Consider the following 26,952-nt stretch of genomic DNA (forward strand, 5'->3'; position numbering starts at 1 on the left):
GTGCCTTTTCAAGCAGGGTGCCATTTATATAACCAGCAAGAAGGTAATGTTACCAAGCCTATTCCGTCCCACTTACCTCATCTAGCTGAACACTCAGAAAATCCATGACTGCCTACTGCATTTAGTTGCATGAGAAAATATACTTTGAATACAACAGTGCTATATTTGTGAAAAAGAGGCTTTCTGTGAACATTTTCAGGTGGAGACCATGACTCCAAGTGGTCTGAAGAACAGCTCTTCTCTGATGACTCTCAAATATACGATGCCATTCTGGTAACATGGCAAACCTTTCTCACTGGTTTACCTCTACGAAAAGTTCCAGAACATCAGCATGACGAGGTCCTTCAGCTGGTGTGTGTATATTTTTGTGTGTGTGCACTGAAACCAAATTATGACCCAAACGATTATGTCTGTAGCCTTAGGCAACAGGTGGTTAGGTTCTCTAGTCCACTCAAAGGTAGTGACGCTGTAGGGAGGTGGTTTTAGAGCCCTGACGGGGTGACTAAAATGTTAATCCCACCTTACTGCCGTCGACAGTAACACGCAGAGAGAGCCGGAGCCCACTATGGGGCCACCCTTAATACCACCTCTGTCCAGGGACTTTCCTGTCAGAGAAACTCACTTTCCCATTTTATTTGTACTCCTTCAAAAGCAGATTGTACTGATTCTGACCATGGTTTTACAGCTGTGAGAGTCCAAATGCAAATGGAAACTCGATGAAGGCAGACTGAGTGAGATTTAAGCCTCTGGAAGCCCAGGAGGGCATGAGAGAAGGCGAGCTTAATTCTGAAAAGACATTATGTTTTTCCTTGGTTCTCTGTTCCCTAATCAAATCAATGGAAATGAACTTGAAGTGCCTTGCAGAGCAGGCTGGCAAGAGCGATTCCCCAGAGCCCCGTTCGTGCTGCTTCCCTCTCTGGAGTGATGCCATTGTCACAGTGCTCAGAACAGTGGAAAATTTATACGTTCGCTGCGAACAAGCAGATGGTTTCAAGTCTAATGGAGGACCATTGAAAGATGCCTCAGTCTGTATTTTGGAGCTCGGGAACAACCGTGTCTTGGAGTTATTGTTTCCCAGAAAAATTAACATTTCGCCCCAAGACGGCCACTGTGTTAAGACATAATTAACTCACATGAACTTAGTTTTTTTCTCTCGACAGCTAACCTGTTTGATTTGGACACCCTGTGTCTGTAGACAGGATAGGCCCAAGTTCCAGAGAGGGATGATATATATATGTATTTTTAACAAATCATTCCAAATAATAGGGGTATCCAGACTGTCACAGCTGACATGTGATGGATTCCTGAAGCTAGGGATGAAAAACAGCCAGGTCCTATAACCACATGTAAATGAAAGTCAGACCCACTCCACTGCCCCCACAACAATAACAGCTCATTTCCACTTAACCACCCTCAGCCAAGGGGTCGTGGTTTGGAAGGGGATCTGAGGGAGCCAAGGGGGTGGTGGGTGACATGGAGCTTTAGACGGGTGGCAGATCGGAAAGGCTGACGCATCTTATTTTAAGAGAATATGGAGAAGGAGGCATCTAGAGATGACTGTCAAGATGCCTGATGGTCTAGGGGCGCTGGGATGGCTGAGTCGGTTGAACGTCCAACTCTTGATTTTGGCTCAGGTCATGGTCTCAGGGTTGTGAGATCACCCCGCGATGGCCCTGTGTCGGGTTCCATGCTGAGCTGAGCCGGGTGTCTGCTTCTCTCACTCTTTCTCTCCCTCTGCCCCTCCCCCACACACATGTATGCGCTCTCTAAAATAAATACATAAATCTTAAAAAACAAGAGATGCCTGGTGGTCTCCAGTGTCCCAGGCATCACACTGGTGATGGCCCAGGACATAGCTAATAGCCGGTGGTGGGCTGGCTGTTTGGGAGGCCCCCTGCCTACTGCCTGCAGCTACTGTCCCCATTCCAGAGGGCTCTCCAGCACTGCTGAGTCAGCAGCTCATCTGAAAGCTAGTGCTGTCTAGACCTCAGGATGTCTCCGTCACAGTTAGAGCACTCTTTCTGATCCAATGAAAGAGACCATACAAATGGCAAACAATTATCTGTATTCCCTGCCCTGCTGGCACAATAAAAATTATGTGCACTCTGATCTGAAGCAAAAGCTTCCCTATGGCAGAGCCATAAACAAAGCTTGCACTCAGGACCTGGCAGGAGGCACCTTCTGTTAGAGCTCTCAACTGCTTAGCCTTTCGTTTCCTGTTTCTCCCACCCTACTTTGTACTTGTCTCAGCCTCAGTCTGTGGAGAGGTTTCTGTTGAGGATGGACAGGAAGTGTTCTCTTCCCTAGAATGCATGCACTTCTTGGTTCTGGTGGAGATGGCCCCTTGTTTGCCATCTGGTATGGTGAGTTAATTATGACCATCAACAGAGGCGGACCGTTTTCTTCAGGGGACAGCAAGTTAAGCTGGTGCTGGGTTGCATCTCTGACAGCAGGATCTGAATGAGGCCCATTCTCACCTCACCTGCTGTTACCAGGAAAGCAGCCTGCATGTCTCCCAGGCCCCACAGGGAGCTGAGATGGGAGGGCTCCAAGCCCCCCCCCCCACGCAGGCCCCCCATTAAGAGAGGGCAGCCTTCATGAGAGCAGTCATCCCTGACACACAGCTTCCAAAGTGGGAATGCTGGCCCAGAGCATAGACCACAAGGTCTGTGGCTATCCCAGGGGAGGGTTTGAGACCTAGTGCTCTGAAGACTGGAGGACAGAACCAGCAGAATACAAGACGGGTGCATGAACATCTGCAAAGATAAACAGAAGAGAAAGCAGGATAATTTGCTAAAAGGAAATGAAGCAGAGGAAAAAAAAAAAAAGAGAGAGAGAGAGACTGTAAATAGTAACCCAAGCACAAAGAAGGAAGGTTAAAAGGAGGGAGTTTGGATAACATAAAATTCGAAGAATGGACACTCTGGTCATGTAGGCCTTTTCCTTTCTTAAAAAACAGAAAAAAAGAAGAAGAGATGTTGATGGGGAGTGGGGAGGAGGAGGCAGAAGAAAAGAGAAGTATGAATGACATACGCACACAGACTCTACAGACTACAACCCCAGAGCTCCGTTCAACTCTTCCTAGATAGAAACTCTAAGCTCTAATTTGTTTCAAATCCACTCCTCGTGAATTCTGCCATGGAAAGAGCAAGTGTGAGCCCAAGAAGAGCTATCCAACAGAGCCCCTCATAAGTTTTGAAGGAATGCCACTGCCCAGGGACTTGACACCAGTTTTCATGCCCAGAAATTCACTGGAAATCCAAATTAGTTTTGGTTGATTAGCATTTCAAGGTGACCTGTTTGGGGTTAAAATACAACTGGATAGTAACTATTTTTAAGGAATCACAGGTGGGAGGGGATCTGAGACAGTCAAGAAAGTAGGTAAATCTCCAAAGTAGGAGTTCCTTCTCTTCTGCAAGATCACCAAGGATGGAGAATTAAAACCATCCATTTCTAAGGATGGAGTATTAAAAAGGAGTATTTTATCTCCCAATGGTCAAGTTCTCCATTGCACCCAAAAGAGAATTCTGTTATTCATACCCATCTGCTCTGTGGTGGAAAATGGTAGAAAAGCCATAGACTCAGAATCCGTTGCTGGCCTGGACCTGACTACCTACTCACCCTGTGTGGTTATTCCTGTCATTATGCCCATTTCATAGAGAAGAAACTGAGGCCCAGAGATGTTTAGTTACTTTGAGTAAATTTGAGCCCCAGAGTTACTTAGTAGAGAAGCTGGGATATACCTGACTCCAAAAGCCATTCTTTAACACCTGGAGCATGCAAACCACCCATCCTGCTCCTGGCATATTTTATATCCTCTAGAGAACCAAAATGCTTCATTTAAGGCCAATGTTTTGGTACAGACATAAAAATGACAATTCCTTAGTGAGTTTCTCTGATGGTAACTGTTTAATCACACATCATTTTCACAGAAATGATTTGTGCACAGCTATCCTGAATAAAGTCTGAATAACCCAGACTGATGTTTTTGGAAATGTTTTTCTACAACTTACATTTTTTTAAAAAAAGTGAATTCATTAGTCCAAGAAGTCAAAAAAAGCAACATGGCTTTATTCTGCTTCTAATCAAAACAATATTTATCACATGTGAAAGGAGAGGCGTTGGTGCTGTGTTTCCCAGACATTTGGCAGTTCATTTTCTCTCGTGCCTGTGACTAAAACCAGACTTGAAAATTAAAAATACGCCTCTCATTTTTTTTTAAGACAATTCAAACAAAAGAGCCTGCAAATCTACCCATACAAACACTGCTTTAAGCAACTTGAATGAAGAACTGGAGAGAATCTTGAGATCCATTTACTTTCCAAATAACAAATAAGAGATTTTTTTTCCAAATTGGCTTGTAGGGAAGATCAAGAATTTAAAGTTACAGCCCTGATAACGTAGTTACCGGGTGGACAGTAACTGCCTTGCACACTTGATCTGAAAGGACAACCGGCAACACAAAATTAAAAAAAAAAAAAAACCCTCAAAATACAACATTAAACAGATTTTTGGAAGGAAAAAGGAAAACGAAGGTGATGTACTTTTGAACTGAATTTCATAACCCAAGGACATTTTATCAGGTCTGGTATTTTGTTCTTTGTTCCCCTACCACTTTCTTCACCTGTTCTCACCATTTCACCTCACTGGTCAATGGCATCACCAAGGACGTCTAGTTAAACGCATGAGATGTTCAAAATCCAACACTAATCCAGACTAGCAGATTAATCCAGACCTATTCAACCACTCTGGGGAGGTGAGTACATGTAGTCAATGCAAGGGATCATAAGACAAGTTATTTCAAATATCCATTTCACGTACCTACCAATCAATACATTAAGTTATTTACATTGCTAATTAAAACCTTTCAGGGTGATTTCCAATTTCAAAGGGGTTTTATTTATTTATTTATTTTTAAGATTTTATTTATTTATTTGACACAGTGAGAGAGGAACACAAGCAGAGGGAGAGGGAAAGTCAGAGGGAGAAGTAGGCTCCCCACTGAGCAGGGAGCTCTATGTGGGGCCCGATGCCAGGACCCCGGGATCATGACCTGAGCTGAAGGCAGACACTTAACGACTGAGCCACCCAGGCGCCTGTCAAAGGGATTTTAAAGGGAAATTAAACACACTGTTTTAGAAACTACTATGTACCAACCACTGTGGTATGTAATCTTATATAGTGAATTGTATTTTATTTAATGTCAAATTCGACCTGTTTCTTCTTTTTTTTTCCAAAAGATTTATTTATTTATTGTTTGAGAGAGAGAGAGAGAGAACGCACTGGGGAGGGGCAGAGGGAGAGAGGAGAATCTTAAGCAGACTCCCCGCTGAGTGCATAGCCCAACTTGGGGCTCGATCCCACAATCCTGAGATCATGACCTGAGCCGAAATCAAGAGTCAGACACTTAACCGACTGAGCCACCCGGGTGCCCCTCTATCTGCTTCTTCTTAAGCATGAGAGAGGTAGGATAGGAAGGAAGAACACTGGGCAAGGAGCCAGGCTCTGGACCCGGCTGCCTTTATTTGTCTGACCATTTAAACTTCTGGAGTCTCTGTCTTCTCATCTATACAATCCTGGAGTGAAATCTGCCAGGCTGACCCTCATCGGCTGTGTAAGAATTAATTACGATTAATGGATTTGTGAGTGCTATGGTGACAGCAACGTTCAATGACTGTAAACAGCAAGCACTGTTCTATTCCAGGCCACACTGAGGTAGGACCCTAGATCTCTGAGCAAGGCTCCACCCCCCAGGAAGGACTAATTCTACAGTCCATAGTATAGAGGTATAAAGAAGCAGAAAGGCCTCCAGGACGGCACAACGAGAGCAATGGTATCAAAGTCCAAAGAACTATCCTGCATGGTAAGTTGGAGGTACTAAGGTAGTAACGAACTGAGGGGAAAACTTGGGCAAATCGCTAAATCTTTACTGGTTGCTATTTATGCAGAAAGGGAAGCCAAGAGAATGCAGGATTTCAGAGCCAGAGACCTGGGTATGCAGCATGGGCTTTGTGATTTTACACAAATCACTTGTTTTTTTTTTTAACTTACTACATAAAAGTAGAGAGAATAATGTAATGAATCCCCATGTATCTACCTATCGCTTAGTCTCAACAATTATCACCTCATAGTCACCCAGCCTCCTTTCCTGGATTATTGGTACATTAGTTATCTATTACTGTAACAGATTAATCCAGAATCCTGTGGCTTAAAACAACATGCATTTATTTCCATGCTTTCTGTCAGCCAGGAATTTGAAAGCAGCTGGGTGGCTCTGGCTCAGGGCCTCCCATGAACGTGCAGACAGGAGGTAGGCAGGGGCTGCAGGCAACTGAACGCCTGACTGAGGCTAAGAGCTGGGGATGACAAACTACGGTCCACAGGCCAAATGTGGCCCACTGCCTGTATTTATAAATACAGTTCTCTTGGAACACAGCCTCTTCCTTTCATTCACATATTGCCTGTAGCAGCCTTTGCACAACAGCAGCAGAACTGAGTAGTTTTGATAGAGACTGTATGGCCTACACACCATAACTATTTACGACCTGATTCTTTGCAGAGAATGTCTGCCAACCCTCAGACCAGAGAATCTGTTTCCAAGATGGTTCACTCACTTGGCTGTTGGCAGTACGTCATGTTTCTAGTCATGTGGGCCTCTCCATTGGCTGCTTTAGTGTTGGTTCACAACCTTGGGGGTTCTCTGGGTGAAATCTGAAACTGGCCCCCATACATAAAGGGCAGGGAGAGACTGAAGAAAGAGGCCGGCCACTCCAGAATGGTAGGTGGCAGATTTAACAAGCAAGGAAAATGACATGGGAGGCTTGTCTTGGGTGGTCACAAGACGAGTAGATCTCCATACCTGCCCACCAGAATCTTATAGTTCATACAGAGACCTTAAGGGGGCTTGGTCATGTATGCAATCCAGAGGGTCTCAACACCTACTCTCTCAAGGCTCTGTCCCTGCAATGGCTCTTAGTGTGGGAATGGTGGTCAAAACGTACATTCCAAGGACAGGGGAGGAGCCTCTGACTGCCTAGGTCCAGCTCTCGGGTCAAACAGCAGTCAGACCTTCTTGACCCCCTCCAATGTTGAATGTCCTCGCAACATGGCAGCTAGTTTCCCAAGAGCAAATGATCCAAGAGGGAGATGACTGATCCAGAGATAAATCTGGATCTGATTTGGCTATGCTTCTTACATCTGGGAAAATAATTAAGATATATATATATGGCTTTTGTCATCAAGAAGGTCTGATTGACCTAGCCTCTGAAGAGACATACCAACATTCTGTGGTCTGTTGGGATGGGGCTTCAAAAGGGTGAAAATACTTGGAGGCAGGGATCATTGGGGACCTTGGAAGGTAAGACTCACAGTTAGTGACCCTTTCCTTAATCTATAAAATCAGGGTTTGGGACAGGATCAATAATTTTTCTTTTAACATTTGACAATTACATGATGTAGGGAATTTCTGATAATTTATATTTTTATGCTTTGGTCACAGAATGTACTCAATATTTGTTGAATTTTAATACCTGTATTTTAATTTTGACTCATATATGAATTCAGCATAATTTACTATTTATGTTCTGAGAGCCGTTATTATTATGGATTGATTATTTTCCCTTAATTAGGTAGTATTTCAGAAAGTTCCTAAATCCAAACATTTCTTGTTTTCTGTATTCTTAGAAGATAGAGGCAAATCTGTGTTGTTCTTAAGGATTTACTTTTAAGTCTAAATATTCTAGTCTACCACTCACTGTATTTTTAGCCCAATCTCTTAGGTTTACACTCATTGCATGATATAATATTCGATCATATTCCTGAGGTTCTATAGCAGTAGAAATCAATGGAAAACAATACCATTTATTATATTAAATATTTTTCACTTTAGCAATTTACTAGTAATTAAAAACAAAAGTTAAAAAAAGTCTGTGGTTTCCTGACATAGCAAGTACTCAATGGTTTCCTAAATCCCAAATATAACATGCAAGAGATAATTTCAAAGTCAAAAGACTAGAATTTAGTAATAGAGAAAGGCACAAAGAGATGGGGCTTTGACCCTAGTGATGTTCATTTAATTACTGACTTACTCATTCAACAAATATAAATTCTGTGTCTGGAGTAATCCTGTCCCTAAGAAGCTTCTAGTCTGGGTGGTCACAGACAAATATCTTTGACCTTGGTGAGCCAACAATATCTTTAATATCCTAGAATATACGTTTAAAAAAAAAGTAAATAGCTGCATTCATAACAGCCCAGGCATTTTCCTGGAAAAGAACAGCCTGCTCCCACACATGCTGGCCCGCAAGGAAATATAACTATTACTCTAGTACAGAGTTTGAGATTGGAACTCTTAGAACTTTTAGTATCTTACCAGAATATATATTTTTCCCCTTAAAATATATAGCTTTGATGGGTGAAAGAGGTAAAAGTGATGATGAGCACACTTCTCGTGATGGAGCACTGAGTAACGTACAGAATTGCTAAATCACTATATTGCACACCTGGAGCTAATATAACACTGTATGTTAATTATGCCAGAAATAAAAAAACCCCATATTTATACATCTATATATATAGTTTTAGGCATTCTGAAATCTCTAAGATAATTTGTTATAAGGTGAACTTTTTTCTTTACAAATACAGACACATTTTGACGACAAATGTGACCCCGGTCCAAAGCACGGGATGTCACTCCTAGAGCATGGTGAACTTGAGGCCTTTCTGTATAGAATGGAACTGTGGCTTCCAGGCCCCTTCTGCCCACACTGCTTCTGGTTTACTCACATGCTGGCTAGGAAAATGCTAAATTTTATTCTGTTTCATGGCCTGTTCAGTAATTTCCACAAGTAAAAATAAATCTGGATCTGATTTGGCTATGTTTCTTACATCTGGGAAAATAATTAAGATTTACAAATTTAAAATTTTGCTTAGAAAACCAGGGGAATGAGATAAGTAACAATTTCTATGGATTGTTTACTAGGGAAGACAAAAATGATCAGAGGTTTAGTGAAGCATCTTATTTTAATGTCTGTATGACTCTGTGTACTCTATAGCATTTTTTCTCTAGTGAGAACAGAAAATGCAGGGGAAAAAAAATGTCTACACTCAGTGGTAAGGAGAGGATTGTTCCAGAGTCTGAATTTTGCAAAGTAGAAACTACTTTAAAATTCTATCTGGCTTGATTTCGGCTTATTTTACCATCTTCTGGGAGCCATGACTGTTACTGATATCAACCACAGTCAGTCTTTTTGAAAAAAAAAAAAAACAAAAAAAAAAAAAACAGAATTTGAGCTTTACCAAGGCTAGATATGGGGACCTTATAAAGTGCTCAGACCTGCAATTCCTCAGGGTGCATTCTCTTCCCTAGTGATCCCAGAAAGGCATATGACCTAACTGTTTCCATTTTTGCCAGAGAACCTATTTTAAGATTCCTCTTTTCTTGTCCAAGGACATCACTTGTCATTTACTTAATATATTAGCTTCTGAACTATGTTTGAGTCAACAAACTTAGTTTGATGAGGTGGAGATTTATTCAGAGTCTACTGGGCATCAGGCCCTGTGCCGGATGAGGGAATGCAGGAGTAAAGAACACCTGGCCAAGTGTAGTCGGGGAATGCACAGAAGTGGGCACCAGGCCCCTATGCCTCACAGTGGAGGGAGCGCTGCCCCCTGAAGGTGAGGTGTGTGAAGCTTAGGGCAGAAGGGAGGTGCTGGGGTGGTCAGTTACAAAGTAGCAGGGGTACTTGGGAATCCATGAGCAGTGCATCCTGCCAGACCTGAAAGGAAGAGGAAGAAGAACAGGAGAGGGGGCTGAAGGGCCACACAGTGCCAGTATTTGTTAAAGCTTTAATCACCTGTGGAGAAATATCATGCGTGGATTGGAGAGAAATCACAGGCAAATGGCTTACAGACCCTAGGCCAAGAACCATTCGGAGTCACTGCACACACACAGGCTTAGAGCAGTGCCTGGCTCACATGACCACCCACTGCATGCCAGCCTTACTCCCCTCTGCTATTATTGCTGCCCAGTTGCGTGTAGGCCACGAAAACAGGTGGCGCTGCTGCAAAGGTGGAATGGTGACTTGTCACCTAATCTGGTTTCACGGCACCATTTTCCCCAGAATTACTGCCTGGCTCACCCAGTGATACAGGGCACCCAAGCACAAGGTAGTCCTTGCCCGTCCCAACTCCCCCCACTGTGTCTTACTCATACTGTCTCACTCAGGCCTCACTCTGACCATATGGGGTAGGCACCACCTCCCAGGGTCTCGCTGTGTTGGGGAGATGACAACATAGGAGATGGGGAGAGGTCAGCTCAGAGGGGCCACCCCAAGTCTCAGAGCACTTTGGCTCACTAGACCAGGACCATCCCTCCCCAAGAACCGAGGCTCCGGCACTGTGTGCCACTAGTTTTCTTGGAAGCTGATTCTTTCTCTGGGCTCATATCCTTCTGAACCACATGTTGGCAAACCAGCTTGTGATTATATATCCAATAGCCAAATGCTTTAGCACCTTCGTTCCAGACTGATACTTTTAACTTTCCCTTAAAAATGTTTATTTATCTACCACAACTTGAGAGCACACATGTAGGGAAGAGAAGTTCAGAGGCTATTGGTAAATGCTGGAAATGGTTTAAATACACTTAACCCAGTGCGCCTGGGTAGCTCAGGTGGTTAAGCGTGTGCCTTTGGCTCAGGTCATGATCCCGGGGTCCTGGGATCGAGCCCCACATCGGGCTCCCTGCTCGGTGGGGAGTCTGCTTCTCCCTCTATCCTCCCCCCTGCTTGTGATCTCTCTCTCTCTAATAAATAAAATCTTTAAAAAATATAATAAATAAATACACTTAACCCTAGGAAACAGACATTACTTAAGGCCGCTGGCCCAGATGGCCCAGCCCGGCAAGGTCCCACACCTGGTTTGAGGCCCTTGAGGGCTATAATTAGCACTGTGGTGTCCTCTTAAAGTCCTTATCTTGCTCTTTCTGACTGATTTCTGAGGCTGTTATCTTTCTCGAAACCTGCGTTTGGACCCCGCACTCTGGCGTCTGTAGGTGCTCGGCTCTGGGATAGCTGGCTGCCCAGAGGCCAGTTAAAGTGGTGACTCTACAGAGGATATGGTGTCCTTGTGCTCCAGGACACTGAGCGACTCCTTTCTATTTTTAGTTAAATCTCAAAATTATCCAGAACTGAATAAATCAATTTGAAAAGAAATAAAAGGGCATTGCTAGGATGATATTTACCGTCTAGAATTCTTTGCAAAGGTCTCACCAACTGAAGCCTGATTATTTGAAAATGTCTCCTGCAAAGCAAACAGTTTTATGTTCCCCAGTTTGCCTCTCACCTTCAAGTACATCTACCTTGCCTATATATTTAGAAATGCCATAGCTTCCTGACACAGAAGAAGGAACTGTTCCCAGTACCTCTCCTTTCCTCTGTTCCTCCCATCACAGCTGAGAGCAGTAACTAGGACCCACAGAGCACTTCTCCAGATGGGCTCCAGGGCTCCTGCATTAGAACCAGTGCTCGGTGAAAATGCAGATTTCTGGGCCTTTCCACAGACCATGCAATCCAGCCTCTCATTTATAAAACAAAATACTGAGTGGCAAAGAGACTACCTGCCTCATTTATGGCCCAGACCTTGCTTGTTCTTGGCACTCACCTGACCGTGCTTGGGATCTATCTTTGCTGGGGACTGAGGATTAGGGGTGGGGAGTTTGGAGCAATAGGAAGGGCTTTTTAAAAGTAGGTGCCTGGGCCCCACCTGAGATCTAGGGAATCCGACTCTTCAAGTGTGGGGCCCAGGCACATGTATCTTTCAAAAGTTCTATGTTCGAGATGCACAGCCCAATTTAAGAACTGTCCAATGACTTAAATTTTTCAGTCATGTTTTGTCCATAAAATGGGAACCTGAATTGAAAAGTAGCAATTCAAATGAAAATTAGACATAATATACTATTTATTAATAAGTAATCATTTCTATTGACTGATTTACTATCAATTTCTGGTCATTTAACAGTGAAAATGTCAGGGGATAGGCTAGGCATTCATGAGATTTATTCCTAAATATGTCTTTAAGAACTCCATTTATGACGTGGGCCCACCAAACTGACCAGGGGACACAGCAGAAGCTCTGTTTGCCTTTGATACATGGGAACAGCCCAGTGAATTGAGGCTCCACTTACAAAGCAGATAGTTAAATGTCAGATTAAAGAAAAATAAGACAAATTCTATATCCTAGAAATGTCAATAGTTCAGTAAGTAAACTGACGACCTACCAGTTAATCTGAGTTTCTGAAAAGCACTTAGTGGGTGACCTTTCACATCGAGGACCTTCTGGGCTTCTTTGGCCCTGTGGACAGTGAGACTAAACAGGCAGCGTAGTAAGAATCTTTGCTGACTGACAGCAGCAAGAACTGGCGAGGCCCAAGCAGCAGTGCTGACCACACCACAAAGCCCTGGGCCAGCAGGGGGGACAGGAGAGGGGCAGCTGGCCCAGGCTCTTCCGCCCAGGTTTTACCCTGGACCTTTCATTCTCAGATTATAGCTTTAACTAACAAGTAGTGGAGAGGGGGCTACCTTTATGTGGTCTGCAGTTCAAGACCCTAGGAAACCTTGACCACAGCACTCATCACCACCTCCTGCCCACTTGATGGATCAGACGCATTTGAGCCACACGCGCACAGATTTGAAATCACCTTTAGTGCAAGCTACTATGACAAGCTAGCATGTCCTATTTGAAGGCGTTTGACAAATATAATGAGTCAAAGCCTGCAGGGTATTTCTGTCCCTCCAGACCCTTAATAGCAAGGTCAGCACCAAAATCATGTTTTCTTAGAAGGTGATATTAATCTGAGAATCATATCTATGTCTTCAAAAGAAAAAAGCCCAGAGAGACTTAAATCTTTTAGATTTTTTCTTTTAAAATTTTATTTATTTATTTTAATTTATTTTAATTTAAGTAGGCTCCATGCCCAGTGTGGAGCCCAAAGTGGGGCTTGAACTCAAGACCCTGAGATCAAGACCTGAGCTGAGATCAAGAGTCAGATGCTTAACCAACTGAGCCACCCAGGTGACCCTGGATTTTTTTCTTCTTTTAAAATATGAGACAGGGAGGGGCACCTGGCTGGCTCAGTCGGTAGAGCATGCAACTCTTGATCTCAGGGTGGTGAGTTCAAGCCCCCGTTGGGCATAGGGCTTACTTATAAAAAGTAAATAAATAAAAAATTTAAAAAAACCCATGAGACAGAATTTTGGTTAGTGCTTCATCTTTCAATGACGATGCGTATAAACAAATTCTGCCTTTGAATTAGGGCTTTGCTTCGCTGTTAGGTAGGGCATATCTGAAGACAGGGGAAGTCAGGAGCTGAGATGACCTGAGAGATCATTTAGCCATGTCCACAGCAAACCCTCATACCTATGAGCCCCCGCCAAAGCAAGTATAACAACCCTGCAGTAGGATTTCTAGGTAAATGAATTTAGTAATACGAGACATGTTAATATCCAACATCATTACAGACCCTTTGCTTTTTAGACAAATACATGGCAATGTGGAATCCTGAGCGAGAGGAAAGCCTTACTAGCATGGAGCAGGATCTCACCTTGACACAGAGTTCAGGTGTGTACACACGGCCAGGGGGTTGCCTACCCCAATCTATGGAACATCACTAGAAATGCAATCAATGCGGAAGCCCGATTTACCAAAACTCTTCCCAAGAAATGCTGTACAATTAAAACATGTTTTGCTTACATACCCCCTAAAAGTTTGGGTACTATGTGCCCTCCCACACAATTTTATATTGACATAGAAAATCTACACCATAAATTCAGTAACTGTAAAAATGTATTTGCTAGCTTACTGTAAATATTGCATATTTGCATACTACAAATACTAAAAACAATTAGGTCACTCTTTTAAAGATGTCCAAGAAATTCTGTGAAATGCCATAGGGATGTGACATGCACCATTACCTATTTAAAAAGCAGGTGAATATCCTCTTAATTAATAGTAACAATTTCATGTTTTTCCTTTTTCTCCTCTTTGAAATCCTATTTCCTTACCATTTCTCCCGAAGAATTTTATCCCAATAAAATATATATTTTTTTGCTTTAAAGTACCAATTACTATCATACTTTACTTCACTAATATGCTCATAAATGGAAATTTAAAAGTTTAAAAAATTTCCCGTGGTGCTAAGTCTCACCATAAGTGTTTAAAATTTTCTTCTGGACTAATTGGTCGTTATAGTTATGACTGCTGCATAAATGATAAAAATTACATAAATATAATATACTTATAGATAAAGAATTATTGGACATAAGTTCCAGATACATTTTGGAAATGCATCTTTTAAAGAGATGGATTTGGTTTTGGCAGTCAGGAGATTAGGGTGCCTTAATGGAACACAGTTTAGCCCTGACACCTCCATGTTGTAAGGCTCTCTCTCAGCTGTGAGGCTTTCACCGTGGGGTCAAAGCACAGGGTAGGGTGCCTACCTTCTGCTAAGCAAGGGAGGACAACTGTAGGCAGACAGGCTGTGTGGCCCAGGACAGCCAGGAGGGACTACAGGGCACCCGGGCCTCCTACAACAACATTTTAGGAAAGAGGATGCATATAAATTGGGGATCTGAACATTGAGGCCCTTATAATTGTCTGTGCCCAAAGGCTCCTCACAAGTTTAAGGAACTTGGCTATAGGGAGGGGCTGTGCTCTGCGCCTCACCTCTATGGTTTCAGCCTCTCCGTTAAATGGGGACTAAACAAGTACTCTGAAATACCGAGTGGGGCGCCAAATTCAGGTTGGTCTGCCCTCTGCCTTGGTCTCACCCTGACCTCACCTGAGGACAAATCCCACTTTGCCTCACATCGCCTCTAGATTACCACCACATTCGATGCATGCCCTCAAACTTCGTGTGTAAAATACATATTATATGAAAATAAATTTTATTCCAAAAATTTCACCTGATGCTTATATTTATTTTCTAAAGGAAAAAAAAAACAAAACCAAAGCATATGAATGTTTGTAAAAAGAACAAGGAAGGAGGAGGAAGAGTGTGTGAAGGATGCACTTAGGTATGTCTGAAAATGGCATTAGGGAATTTAAGGAATTATTCAAACCACCAACATGAGGGAGGACTTTATTCCTCATTTACTTACATGAGTGTTTTAAATGCAGAAAGCAAACAGATAACAAACGGCAAATCACCCCCCTCCCAAAGAATTCCTGTTGCCCTTAAACAAGTAGTACATGGTCAGAAAATTCAAGCTGTATATTTAAAGAGTTATGTTAATTTTTTTTTAAAAGATTTTATTTATTTGAGAGAGAGAGAGCATAGCAGGGGTAGGGGAAGAGGGAGAAGGAGAAGCAGACTCCCCACTGAGCAGGGAGCCCAAAGCAGGGCTCGATCCCAGGACCCTGGGATCATGACCTGAGCCGAAGGCAGACGCTTAACCAACTGAGCCACCCAGGTGCCCTGAGATATCTTAATTTTTCCTCAAAGGCAGCTAGTGTACTGGGTTTCCCAGAAGCCCTTCTAGGAAAAATGCATGTGTTTGCATTTGCCCATTTCTCATTCCTTCCTTCCCTTCTTCAAAATTTAACTCAAACTTGTTCTGTATCTTGTTTACTCCACTTGCTAAAACAGCAAATACACACTCATGCGTGCATGTGCACGCACATGCACACTACACACACCCCAGCACAAAGAGACCTTTTTAAAAAAGCGGGTTCACCGAATGTTCTCATGTGGAACCATTATCATACTATAATTGTTTTAAACTGTCATGATCCCGGGGTCATAAAAAATTTTATTTTTATTTATAAAAATAAACTACTTAGTTTAGTTGTGTCTGGGTTCTTGCTAATAGAAATGCTTCGACAATGGTATTTTGGTCCACTTTGCAGTTATAACTGTTACCCTAGCAAGAGTCATTTGGTTGGAGGGTCATCTAAATTTTGATTCAATTGCATTCTAGAAAGGCTGAGCCAATTTACACTTCTGTCAAGTACAGAGAAGTGTCCATTTCCCCACACCGGGCGAGAACAGGTCATCAACCAGCATTTGCCAACAGTGAGTAAAATGTGTTTCACTGTTGCTTGAACTTAAGTTTCTTTAATTGTGAGTGAGGTTGAGCACCTCTTCCTATGTTATGCTTTGATTACTGGGTTGTCTTTTAATGGATTTATCAAAATGCTGCTTGAATTAAAGATATTAACCATTTCTCAAAAGTTGTTAGTATTTCCCCAGTTTGTCCAGTTTAACTTTTGAGGTTTTTGTCATCTAGAAGCTTTAAACCGCCATACTTTTTATATCTCTTACCTGTCTGAATATTGCAGGAGGGTGGTGGCAAGAGGTATGTAAGGTATGAGGTAAAATAAAGTGTAATAATTTTCCCAACCAATTGTTTGTCATCAGACAATCCTTCTTTTTCTCCACTACCACAGAATGTTAATTTTACCATAAACTAAAGTCCCGGTTTTATTTGGGTCCATTTACAGGCTCTCTGCTCTATTCCACTGATCTATTTCTTCCCTAATTCAAAATGGATTTATTTATTTTTTTTTTCTTTAAAGATTTTATTTATTTATTTGACAGAAAGAGAGACAGTGAGAGAGGGAACACAAGCAGGGGGAGTGGGAGAGGGAGAAGCAAGCTTCCCGCCGAGCAGGGAGCCCGATGTGGGCCTCGTTCCCAGGACCCTGGGATCATGACCTGAGCCGAAGGCAGACACTTAACAACTGAGCCACGCAGGCGCCCCTCAAAATGGATTTAATTACTCTAACTACTGTATTATTCAGAATACATTTTAATATCTGGCAGAGCTAAAGTTCTCATTTCTCTTCTTTTTCAGAAATCTCCTTGCTATTCTCAAATGCTTATTTCTATATATTTGAATTGGCATCACATTTTCACAAGACTGGATCTTTCAGTCCCAGCAGAGTTTTAAAAATACTCTTCATATAGATTATCCATATTGTTTTTATAAATTACTAAAGGTTTTCTATTTTGGCTTCTTTGGTAAATGGGAACTTTTCTTCAATAATATTTTCAAATGGCTATTATGTCTTATGAAAGGAATAAATAATTTTAGATAAGCCTTGTAACCTACCTCCTTACCAGGTTTTCCTATTGTGTCCAATAACATATCTTGTGATTTTTAGATTTAATAACCTTCTAATCTTCAATGAGTGACACATTTGCCTCCTGCAGGTTACCTGACCTTCTCACTTCTTCCTCCTGTAGAAGTGCATTGGTCAGCAGCCCCGGCAGCACGGAAAGTACCAGTGGTGGTAATGGGTTTCCTGATACTGCTGTGAGTGCTTCTGGTGGCTACTGTGGAGCATGATACTTGTGCTTTGATTTAAGATACAAACACACTGGCTAGGTGAACTTGCCCCGCACCTCGGAAACCGAAATGCAGTCATCTAGCTTTCTCCCCCGCTGCGCCCTGCTGGTGGACCCACACTTCTCCTTCTTCTCTGTACTCTTATCACAAGTCTTATCCTGGGGACACCCTGCCTAATCAGGGGCACATTCTGCTCCAGTGTGGGGCCTCCCATCTCGTGCACTATCCTGGAGCCCTTGCTTCTATCAGAGGGTCAGCTTGTCGGGGGGTGGGGGGGTCCTCCTTGCAATTATTTTCCTCCCAGCTCCCCAAACATCAAAGGAAATATTCCTGTACAAGGTGGTTTTGAAGCCTAATGGACTGTGAGGGTCAGAACCCGGTCCTGGACCCACAGCTTGTCCCCTCAGATGATAACTGCCTTACTAATTTTCTCATTGGTTTAATTCTTATCTATCTCTCACGAGACAGAACTAGCTCTGGGCATGGAGGAGTCTTTGTCTTCCTGCTCACACTCTGCTACAAGTAGATAGTCAAAATGAAGACCTCCAGCATTGCCTCTAGTATAGTGTGGAAATCCCTGGAAAGAAGTTTCTACTTTCATGACATTTTTGCTGCTTTTGCCCACACTTTCTCATTCTCCCTCATTCTCTGCAAGATATTATGTAAGATTCTATTTGCTCACTTCTCCTTGCTTAATGTTTCTGTAGAAGGCAGGCTTAGAAACCGTTGGGGCTGCTCCAGGATGATTCTTGGAAATCCAGGTCTTGTTCTTCTGCTGACTGTTAACTCTACTCTTTAACATTGCTCAAATATTTTTGTTTTGCTTAGTTTAGTTTTTTCAGTCTATTCATTGCTCATATTATTAGGATTTTGGTTTTGTTATGCCATCCTAAAATGACTCTTCTATATTTATTTACGCTAGAAACTTCAAGGCTGAAGAAAATACTCAGAGTGAGTTCTCTAAATTACGGCCCCTGGAAATTGCTAAAGACATAACACCGATTTTCAGGACAGTTGCTCTTACCTGCTGCTTGAGTGCCTCCAAAGACTCAAACTCCAATCTGGCCAGTTTCATCTGGATATGCTGTGGTTTATCAGGTATGGCAAATGCAAGTATAAACTTTAAAGCCAGGAGTGCATGCTAAAAACAAGAAAGAGTACATGTTGATGTGCCACATTAGGCCACATGTGCAATGAGACAAAACGGAACCTAAGCAATCTGTGATTCTTTTTGTTAGTCTTGGGTAATTTCTAATGACTAGCCTGTCATGTATCAGAGAACAACCAGGCCCAAGAGTTCTATTTAACCCACCCCACTGTGGCCCACTCAATTAACTATTGTCTTATTTGCTTTATTCTTCTAAAATTAGTTTATTTCCTTAAATTGATACCATACATTATTTTCAGTGTTTTATAGAAAAATGAAATTTATTCTGAAAAATCTTTCACAAAATGTTTTTTTTTCCTGTGTCTATTTTCCCAGTGTATATATTAGCACACAACCCTGGCAGACTCACTCTTTTTTCTTTTTCTTTTTTTTTATACACACAGAGAGAGAGTGCACAAGTTGGGGGAAGGGACAGAGCAAGAGGGAGAAGCTGACTCTCTGCCGAGCAGGGAGATTGGACATAGGGCTCGATTCCAGGACCCTGGGATCATGCCCCAAGCTGAAGGCAGACGCTTAACCAACTGAGCCACCCAGGTGCCCTAGACTCACTCTATTCTTTGCCCAGTAACATCTTCCCTGTGCTATGCTTCAGGCTGAGTTATGTGAAACATACAGCGCCTTAAACACCAGGTGCCTTGAATCCTCTGCACCCCTACAAGTATCTGGTACAGTTTCTTTCATGAAATGATAATCAATAAATATTGATGAATTGATTGGTTGTAATGTACTACCTTATACTGCTAATTCCATATACTGTAGGGCAGGGACACAGAAATGTAGAGTGTATCCATTATAACAAGGGAAGCTTAGAACCCTTCTACACCAAACTTATACAAAGTTTATCTATACCATAATGATATGAGGTTTATAATTATGCTTTTTTCTCTGCAGAACAGAATAAGCCAACAGGATTGTTTCCATTGGTAAGCCTGTTCTTCAGATGCATGGCCTCAACCTACTGATGCTTCTGCAATTCTAGCATCATCTTGTGATCCAGGATTAACACCCACGGAAGTCTGAACAATGAAAAGAATATAGTTGCCTCTTTGATAACAGCATGAATTACTAAACATTAAAAGCTGTGAAATGATTTTTAAAGGTAAGAAATGATTAAAAGGCATTTTGAAAATCAGCAAAGGAAATGGAACAGCCTCTAAGAAATGTTGCACTGAATTACTGACAGAAAAAGAGGACAGCTTAAAAAAATTAAACAAGCCCCTTACTGTGATATTTTCAAAAGGAGGATGAAGGATGAATACCATGTGCCTATCTCCTAGGAGAGGCATGAAATAATGAAGGAAATCAGCATCATGCCAGAACAAGCAGTAATTTAATCCAGAGACCTGGAAATGGGCAGAGCCCCAGGGCAGGCCAAGCCTCCCTGGTATTTTTTTTTTTTTTTTTTCAAGCCTCCCTGGTATTAACCAGAGATGTGGAGTGGGCCAGGGCCAGGCAGTCTTCCCCGAAGTGTGACTGCTGGGACCAAAGAGGACACCTGCAAGGTACTGATTAAGTATCTACAGTGTGAAAACTAGTAGATAACACAGCACGGATCAGGTGACATCATCTGTTGTAAGTCTGAAGTAATTGAATTAAATTAACAGGAACCTGGATAAAATCTACAAAGAACAAATAAATAATTCAAAAAAGGTATACTGTGTCATCATTTCATTCCATTGGAGTACTGACACATAATTTTATATAAGACTTAACCTCTTCAGTAGAAATACTAGACAAGAAATAAACAAATAAGCAGCTGAAAAGAAATCTTCCAAGTTTTCCAGAAGTGGGGTGTCCTCAAACTGCCAGAACCCCACCATGAGCCAGTCACTGGCCTCTTTCCATCTCTCCTAACAAATCTGTACCCATTTTCTCTTCTTTGGAGTCTTGGAGGGAACCAGTGAGAAAAAAGACCCTGCCAAGGTCTTCCCTTGGAAACAAGGTGCCTGTAAGACGTGTCAAATCTCCTTTGGGAACCAGGACTGGTTACCGGGCAACCGAGCAACTCTGCCACAGACCTCAGTGCTCATAGATGCCATACAAAATGTCCATAACCCTCATGAATTAAAAATGTTGGCATTTATTAGACAATATGTTAACACAGTAAGTCATTTTAACATGGTTAAAACACATAGCAGTGAGTTTTTATGAGTAGCTCTATAGTTTGCTTTCCTAAAATTATTTTATACTAAATGCTTTTAAAGGCCCACATGTAGAGAGATCAATTTCTTTTGAACTATATAGGTTTCTAACAGACCTGCTTATTCTCAGCTTTTAACTTCCCACTGAACACCTCCAGGGTTATGCTCCTTGAGGAGTTCCACGCTAAGCACACAGCTGAATACTCCTTAGCTGGAGGAAAAAGCCAGAGGGAAGTAGTGCTGTGTCCATCCCTTCACGTTTATTAGTGACTAGTGTGCTAGACATGGGTCATGTGTTGGAGGATTCTACAGTGAAAGAGATGATATCCCCGGCACATGGTCTAGAGGAGGAGATGAGTAATTATGGGCTATCCCCAAATGCCATGCGTGAGTGGTCCTGCCCAGTATACATGGGACAAGGAGCCTACAGATTGGCAGTTACCCCAGTTTTTAGCAGTTTGGAGAGGGCTTCCTGAGCAGAGACATACGGGATGAGGAGTTGGCTAGGAAAGGGGAGGAGTGTTCCCAGAGAGAACAAACACACAAAGGGATGGTGGGGTTGAGGAGAGAGGGGCCATGGAGGCACCCAGGAACTGGATGACACAGGAGCTGAGTGAGGTGTGAAGAGGCACTGAAGGTGCCAACACGGGAACGACGGGCTCAGATGTCTCCATTCATGGCACGGAGAGTGGACAAGAGTGGAGCCTGCAGAAGTGCAGGCAGGTCATCGAGGTGAGCTGGTGTGTGCGAGAGCAATGGGATGGAGCCTCCAGGAATGAATGGAGGGTTCACCAGCAGAGGACCAGACAGGCCTCCACAGCTCCTCCATGATGACATGCGTGCGGGATGAGGAGCAGGCTGGAGGGAGAGGGTCTGCGTGGTCTATGGACTTTAGGGGTCTGTGGGATATCTGAGTAGAGATGCTCAGCCGGCAGTGGGGGAGAGGGGTCTCATGTTCACGACAGGGCTGGAGGCAAACATCTGGGAGTTGCTGGGGTATGTGCATACGTGGCACATAATGTCATGGGAATGGGTGAGATCTGCAGGGATGCACAGTGAGGGAGAAAAGATGAGACGAGACAAGAAGTCAGCAAAGGATGGAATTGGAGGAATGTACTAGGTGTAATGAGCAGAGGGAGAGGTCTGAAAAGTAGCTACAGAAGCAGCATGTGGGGTAGGCAGAAATCGGGGAGGTTCTGGGTTTACAGAAGCAAAGGGGAGAGAAAGAAGCCAGTCAAGGTGGGCACTAGAAGGTCAAATACATGGACGCTGGGGAGCAACCTTTGGCTTTAACCACTAGGAGGCCTCTGGTGACTCTGGTGGGAGTGGAGGTCACGGAAGCAAGACCAAGGTGGGCCGAGAAGGGCCGGGGAAGCAAGGCTGGAGGAAGGAAGGCCACCAACAGGGTTCAGAAAGTCTGGAGGAAGGGAGAGTAAGAGATGAGGAGGTAGCTGGAGGAAGAGCTGCGCTAGCCAGGTTTTCGGTTTTAAAGGTGTAAGTCTTGAATGCTAAAGCTTTGGGAGAAGGAACTGAGAGAATGGTAAAAGGTGAAGGCCCTGGAAGGAAAAGTGTAAGGCACAGACCAGGCCACCGTGCAAAGCAGGGGCTTAGCCATATAGGAGGTCTGATATTATCACACTAAGGAGGGAGGGCTGACCCGGGGAAACAAAGGCATTGGGGGCACTAATTTTAAAGAAGAGAAGAATTTTAAAAGAAATTTATTGTTCAGAATTGGCAATCCATACTTAAAATGAGGAAGGACAGGTGATAATCCCATAGTGTTCTCATTTTTCTTTTACAGACCTAATCTTAAATCATCACTAAAGTGTACCCTTTCCTCAAAACAGATCCTCATCTTTGACAGAAAAAAAAAAGTGCCTTAAAGAGCAAAACAAAAAATGTCAACTTTATTAACTAGATTAGAAGAAAATATATCAACATCTTGGCAATGGTTGGCAATACGGGCAATCTTTTTATCTTTAGTCTCTAACAAACATGCATTACTTTTTTTTCCTTTCCCACATTTTATTTTTTTTTAAGTTTTCACTTTAATTCCAGTGTAGTATTAGTTTCAAGAGTACAATATAGTGATTCATCACTTCCATACATCACCCAGTGCTCAACACAAGTGCCTCCTTAATCCCCATCACTTGTTTCACCCATCCCCCCACCCACCTCCCCTCTGGTAACTATCAGTTTGTTCTCTATAGTTAAAGAGTCTGTTTCTTGGTTTGTCTTTCCCTTTTTTCCCCCTTTGTTCATTTGTTTTGTTTCTTAAATTCCACATATGAGTGAGATCATATGTTATTTGTCTTTCTCTGACTTATTTTGCTTAGCATAATACTCTTTAGCTTCATCCATGTTGTTGCAAATGGCAAGACTTCATTCTCTTTTATGGCTGAATAATGTTCCATTGTATATATACCACATCTTCTTATCCATTCATCAATCGATGGACACTTGGGCTGCTTCCATATCTTGGCTATTGTAAATAATGCTGCTATAAACATAGGGGTGCATGTTGTGCGTTACTTTTATAAGGGAAAAAAAACCCACTTGAGCGAAAAAGAATGCATGGGTTCCTCACAGCCGAGGAAGGTCACTGAGAAGACATGACCACTAGTGGACCCGTGAGCTGGACCTACGTGACTGGAGGCTGCTCATTTTCTCCCCTGTCCTTGGAATGTGGGGAGGGGCTTGCCTTTCCTGCTCCCAGAAGCTGCTACAAGGACATCGCTTTGAGATGGTGAGGTGGTGTTGAGAACACCTGCACAATATAGTTAGTTGACTAAACCCAGTGAAGGCCTCTGTTTATAAAAGTTTATAAAAACTTTTAAGATGTGGCGGGCAGGTGCAGGGATCCACTCTTCTTGCTGCCGCCCAAGACGAGCCTCATAGGTAAGTTACCTTTGATATTAAAACTGCCACCTACCCACCTGGAGGGGCCAGCCTCTTTCTTCCATCTCTCCCTGCCCTCCGCACTCAGGGGCCAGCTCGGATTTCACCCAGGAAGCTCCCGGGAGGGTTGTGAACCAACACTCATTTAAAGGAATTACATACACCGAAGCTCCTAACCCCACCTCGCTGTAACTGCCCATACGCCCAGAAGACAGACCCAAACCAGACAACTTGCAGCCCAGGGAGTCTGGCTTCTAATCTGGGGTCCAAGAATACAAGAAGCTGGTGAAGGCTGTCACTTTGCCTTCATTCCTTCTGCAAATATGCAGGAGAGCACCTACAAAGAGAGCCAGACTGCCTAGATGGTGGCCTTCTTCCCACTTCTTCTTTCCCTCCTCAAATCTTCTGGTACACTGATCCATCCCCTCACCCAACCCAACTTTGCAGCACTCCGAAAGTTCCACCAATTACAGGCTTATTTGGTTTAACATACTCTTGGGAGGGTGAAGGAGCATTGCATTCACAGGTAACTGTTAATTAATTTAATTAGCTGGGGCTAGCAAACTCTGTCCTCCACCCACCCCCAATACTCTCGAGTGTTCAGAAGTTGGGGGAGATGCCACAGCAGCTTCAGCAGTGGGGTACTGGCTTTGAGGAAGAGGAGTAAAGAGAAGGAGAAAGGAACCAACACTGTCTCAATGCTCAGGAAAGGATAAATTAGACATCCAGGCTCCACCGCCTTCTCTTTAATGGTTTCTTGTACCCAGGATCCAGAGTTCAAGTTGATGAATTAAGTAAGCTTTGTGGGCTAGCCTGGAAACCTAAATAACAGTTATAGCACTGTGTTTCAAAAAAATCAATTTTTAAAATGTTGTTTAATTGGCCAGAGCAACTTCTTTCAAGACATGTCTCCAAAGGCAAGGGAAACAAAAGCAAAAATGAACTTTTGGGACTTCATCAAGATAAAAACCTTCTGCACAGCAAAGGAAACAGTCAACAAAACTAAGAGGCAACTCACGGAATGGGAGAAGATTATTTGCAAATGACACTACAAAGAGCTGGTATCCAAGATCTATAAAGAACTTCTCAAACTCAATACCCAAAAAACAAATAATCAAGTCAAAAAATGGGCAGAAGACATAAACAGACACTTCTCCAAAGAAGACATACAAATGGCTAACAGACACATGAAAAAATGTTCATCATTAGCCATCAGGGAAATTCAAATCAAAACCACATTGAGATATCACCTTACACCAGTTAGAATGGCAAAAATTGACAAGGCAAGAAACAACAAATGTTGGAGAGGTTGTGGAGAAAGGGGAACCCTCTATACTGTTGGTGGGAATGCAAGTTGGTACAGCCACTTTGGAAAACAGTGTGGAGGTGCCTCAAAAATTTAAAAATAGAGCTACCCTGTGACCCAGCAATTGCACTACTGGGTCCTTACCCCAAAGATACAGATGTAGTGAAAAGAAGGGCCACATGAAACTCAATGCTCATAGCAGCAATGTTCACAACAGCCAAACTGTGGAAAGAGCTGAGATGCCCTTCAACAGACAAATGGATAAAGAAGATGTGATCCATATATACAATGGAATATTACTCAGCCATCAGAAAGGATGAATACCCAATTTTTGCATCAACATGGATGGGACTGGAGGAGATTATGCTAAGTGAAATAAGTCAAGCAGAGAAAGACAATTATCATTTGGTTTCACTTATTTGTGGAACATAAGGAATAGCATGGAGGACATTAGGAGAAGGAAGGGAAAAATGAAGTGGGGGGGAAATCAGAGGGGGAGATGAACCATGAGAGATTATGGACTCTGAGAAACAAACTGAGGGTTCCAGAGAGGAGGGGAGTGGGGGGATGGGTTAGCCCAGTGATGGGTATTAAGGAGGGCACGTACTACATGGAGCACTGGGTGTTATACGCAAACAATGAATCATGAAACACAACATCAAAAACTAATGATGTACTGTATGGTGACTAATATAACATAATAAAAATAAATAAATAAAATGTTGTTTATATATTCCCTACAGCAAATCTGTTTCAATGCTAGGAACTGCTTTATGCTAACTGAACTGAGAAAAAAAATTGCAAAAGGCATTTTAGCTATTTCTACTTGTTTTCATAAATAAAAGCAAACCTAAGACAAAATGTGAATCTATTCAGATTTGAAGAGAAACATATTCAAAAATGAATACTTGGGTTGGCTTTTCATAGTCTGTCTTTGAAAACAGAAGACATTTTATGGGCCATGATTGTGATTCCTCCTTCACTGACAATCTTCTTTTAAAGTAAAACTCACAAAATTTTATCCTAAACAAAGCAAAGAAGAAAAGGAACAGTGGGGGGTGGGGTGGGGAGATGGACAGAATTTTAAAAGTAATAAATACAAAGAAGTTGGCTCCCTATAACAGTATGCTTCAAGTAATGATTACAGGGTGTCTTGGTTATAGGAAAGAAGAAAAGGACAAAACCAGAGAAAATCAGCATCCGGAGCTAAGTGTCTTCCAGAACCACAGTACCGCCTACCCTGCCACCAGTGCCACTCACCTCTGGTCACCACAGGGGGGTCCAACTCTTGGGGTTCTGGTGGCAGGTGCACAGAGCGTGAGCAGAACCTTTTTATTTTACCAAAGCTAGAAACTATGACACAATCGACAGCAGCAGCTGTGTTTGTGGCAGCATGTCCCCAACCCTGTCTCTTATGAAATACAAAATGCAAATTAGAGATGAGTTCTTAGAATTCTGAAAAGCTAATTTGATCTCTCCAGTGGAATGTTGGCCATGCTACCTCTTTCCATTCAGAGCCCAGCCACCACTGAATAAAAGAAACTCCAAAAAAGCATCTTCTGCTGATTACCAAATTACATGCCAAATGCCAATTAATAAGAAATGATTAATGGATCCAAGATTGAAAAAAAATTATGGAATTAGGCTCTTAGGAAATAAAACCTGAGGAAAACAGAAATACAGCATACAAAAATCTAAGAGTTCTAGCAAAAACAGTTCTAAGAGGGAAGTTCATAGCAATATAGGCCTGCCCCAAGAAACAAGAGAAATTCAAATTAACCATTAAATTTTAAAACCTAAAGGAACTAGAAAAAAAAAAAAAAGAATAAAGCCCAAAGTTGGTAGAAGAAAGGAAATAATAAAGATTGGAGTGGAAATAAATGAAATAGAGACTAAAAATAGAAAAGATCAATGAAACTAAGAGCAGATTCCTTGAAGAGATAAACAATATTAACACATCTTTAGCTAGACTCATCAAGAAAAGAGAGAGGGCTCAAATAAATAAAATCAGAAATGGAATAGAAGTTACTGATAACACAGAAATACAAAGGACCGTAACAGACTACTAGGAACAATGACAGGCCAACAAATTGGACA

At 42.4% G+C, this 26,952-nt stretch overlaps 1 protein-coding gene across 5 annotated transcripts in view; it reads right to left on the reverse strand.

The window, feature by feature from the left end:
- Window positions 1–26,952, reverse strand: part of ANO10 (anoctamin 10) — a 222,680-nt gene that overhangs the window by 33,745 nt on the left and 161,983 nt on the right. For 4 of the 5 annotated variants that reach the window (XM_064590635.1, XM_045904157.3, XM_045904154.3 and 1 more), the window contains one exon: window positions 18,367–18,483. The exons of the other annotated variant lie outside the window; for it this stretch is intronic. In XM_064590635.1, coding sequence (XP_064446705.1) covers window positions 18,367–18,483 — 117 coding nt within the window. The remainder of the gene's footprint in view (window positions 1–18,366; window positions 18,484–26,952) is intronic. 5 annotated transcript variants of the gene reach the window in all.

This window comes from Mirounga angustirostris, unplaced genomic scaffold, assembly GCF_029215605.1.
Source record: "Mirounga angustirostris isolate CCGP_5_RB_7025 unplaced genomic scaffold, mMirAng1.0.hap1 SCAF_1, whole genome shotgun sequence".
Taxonomy (NCBI): domain Eukaryota; kingdom Metazoa; phylum Chordata; class Mammalia; order Carnivora; family Phocidae; genus Mirounga; species Mirounga angustirostris.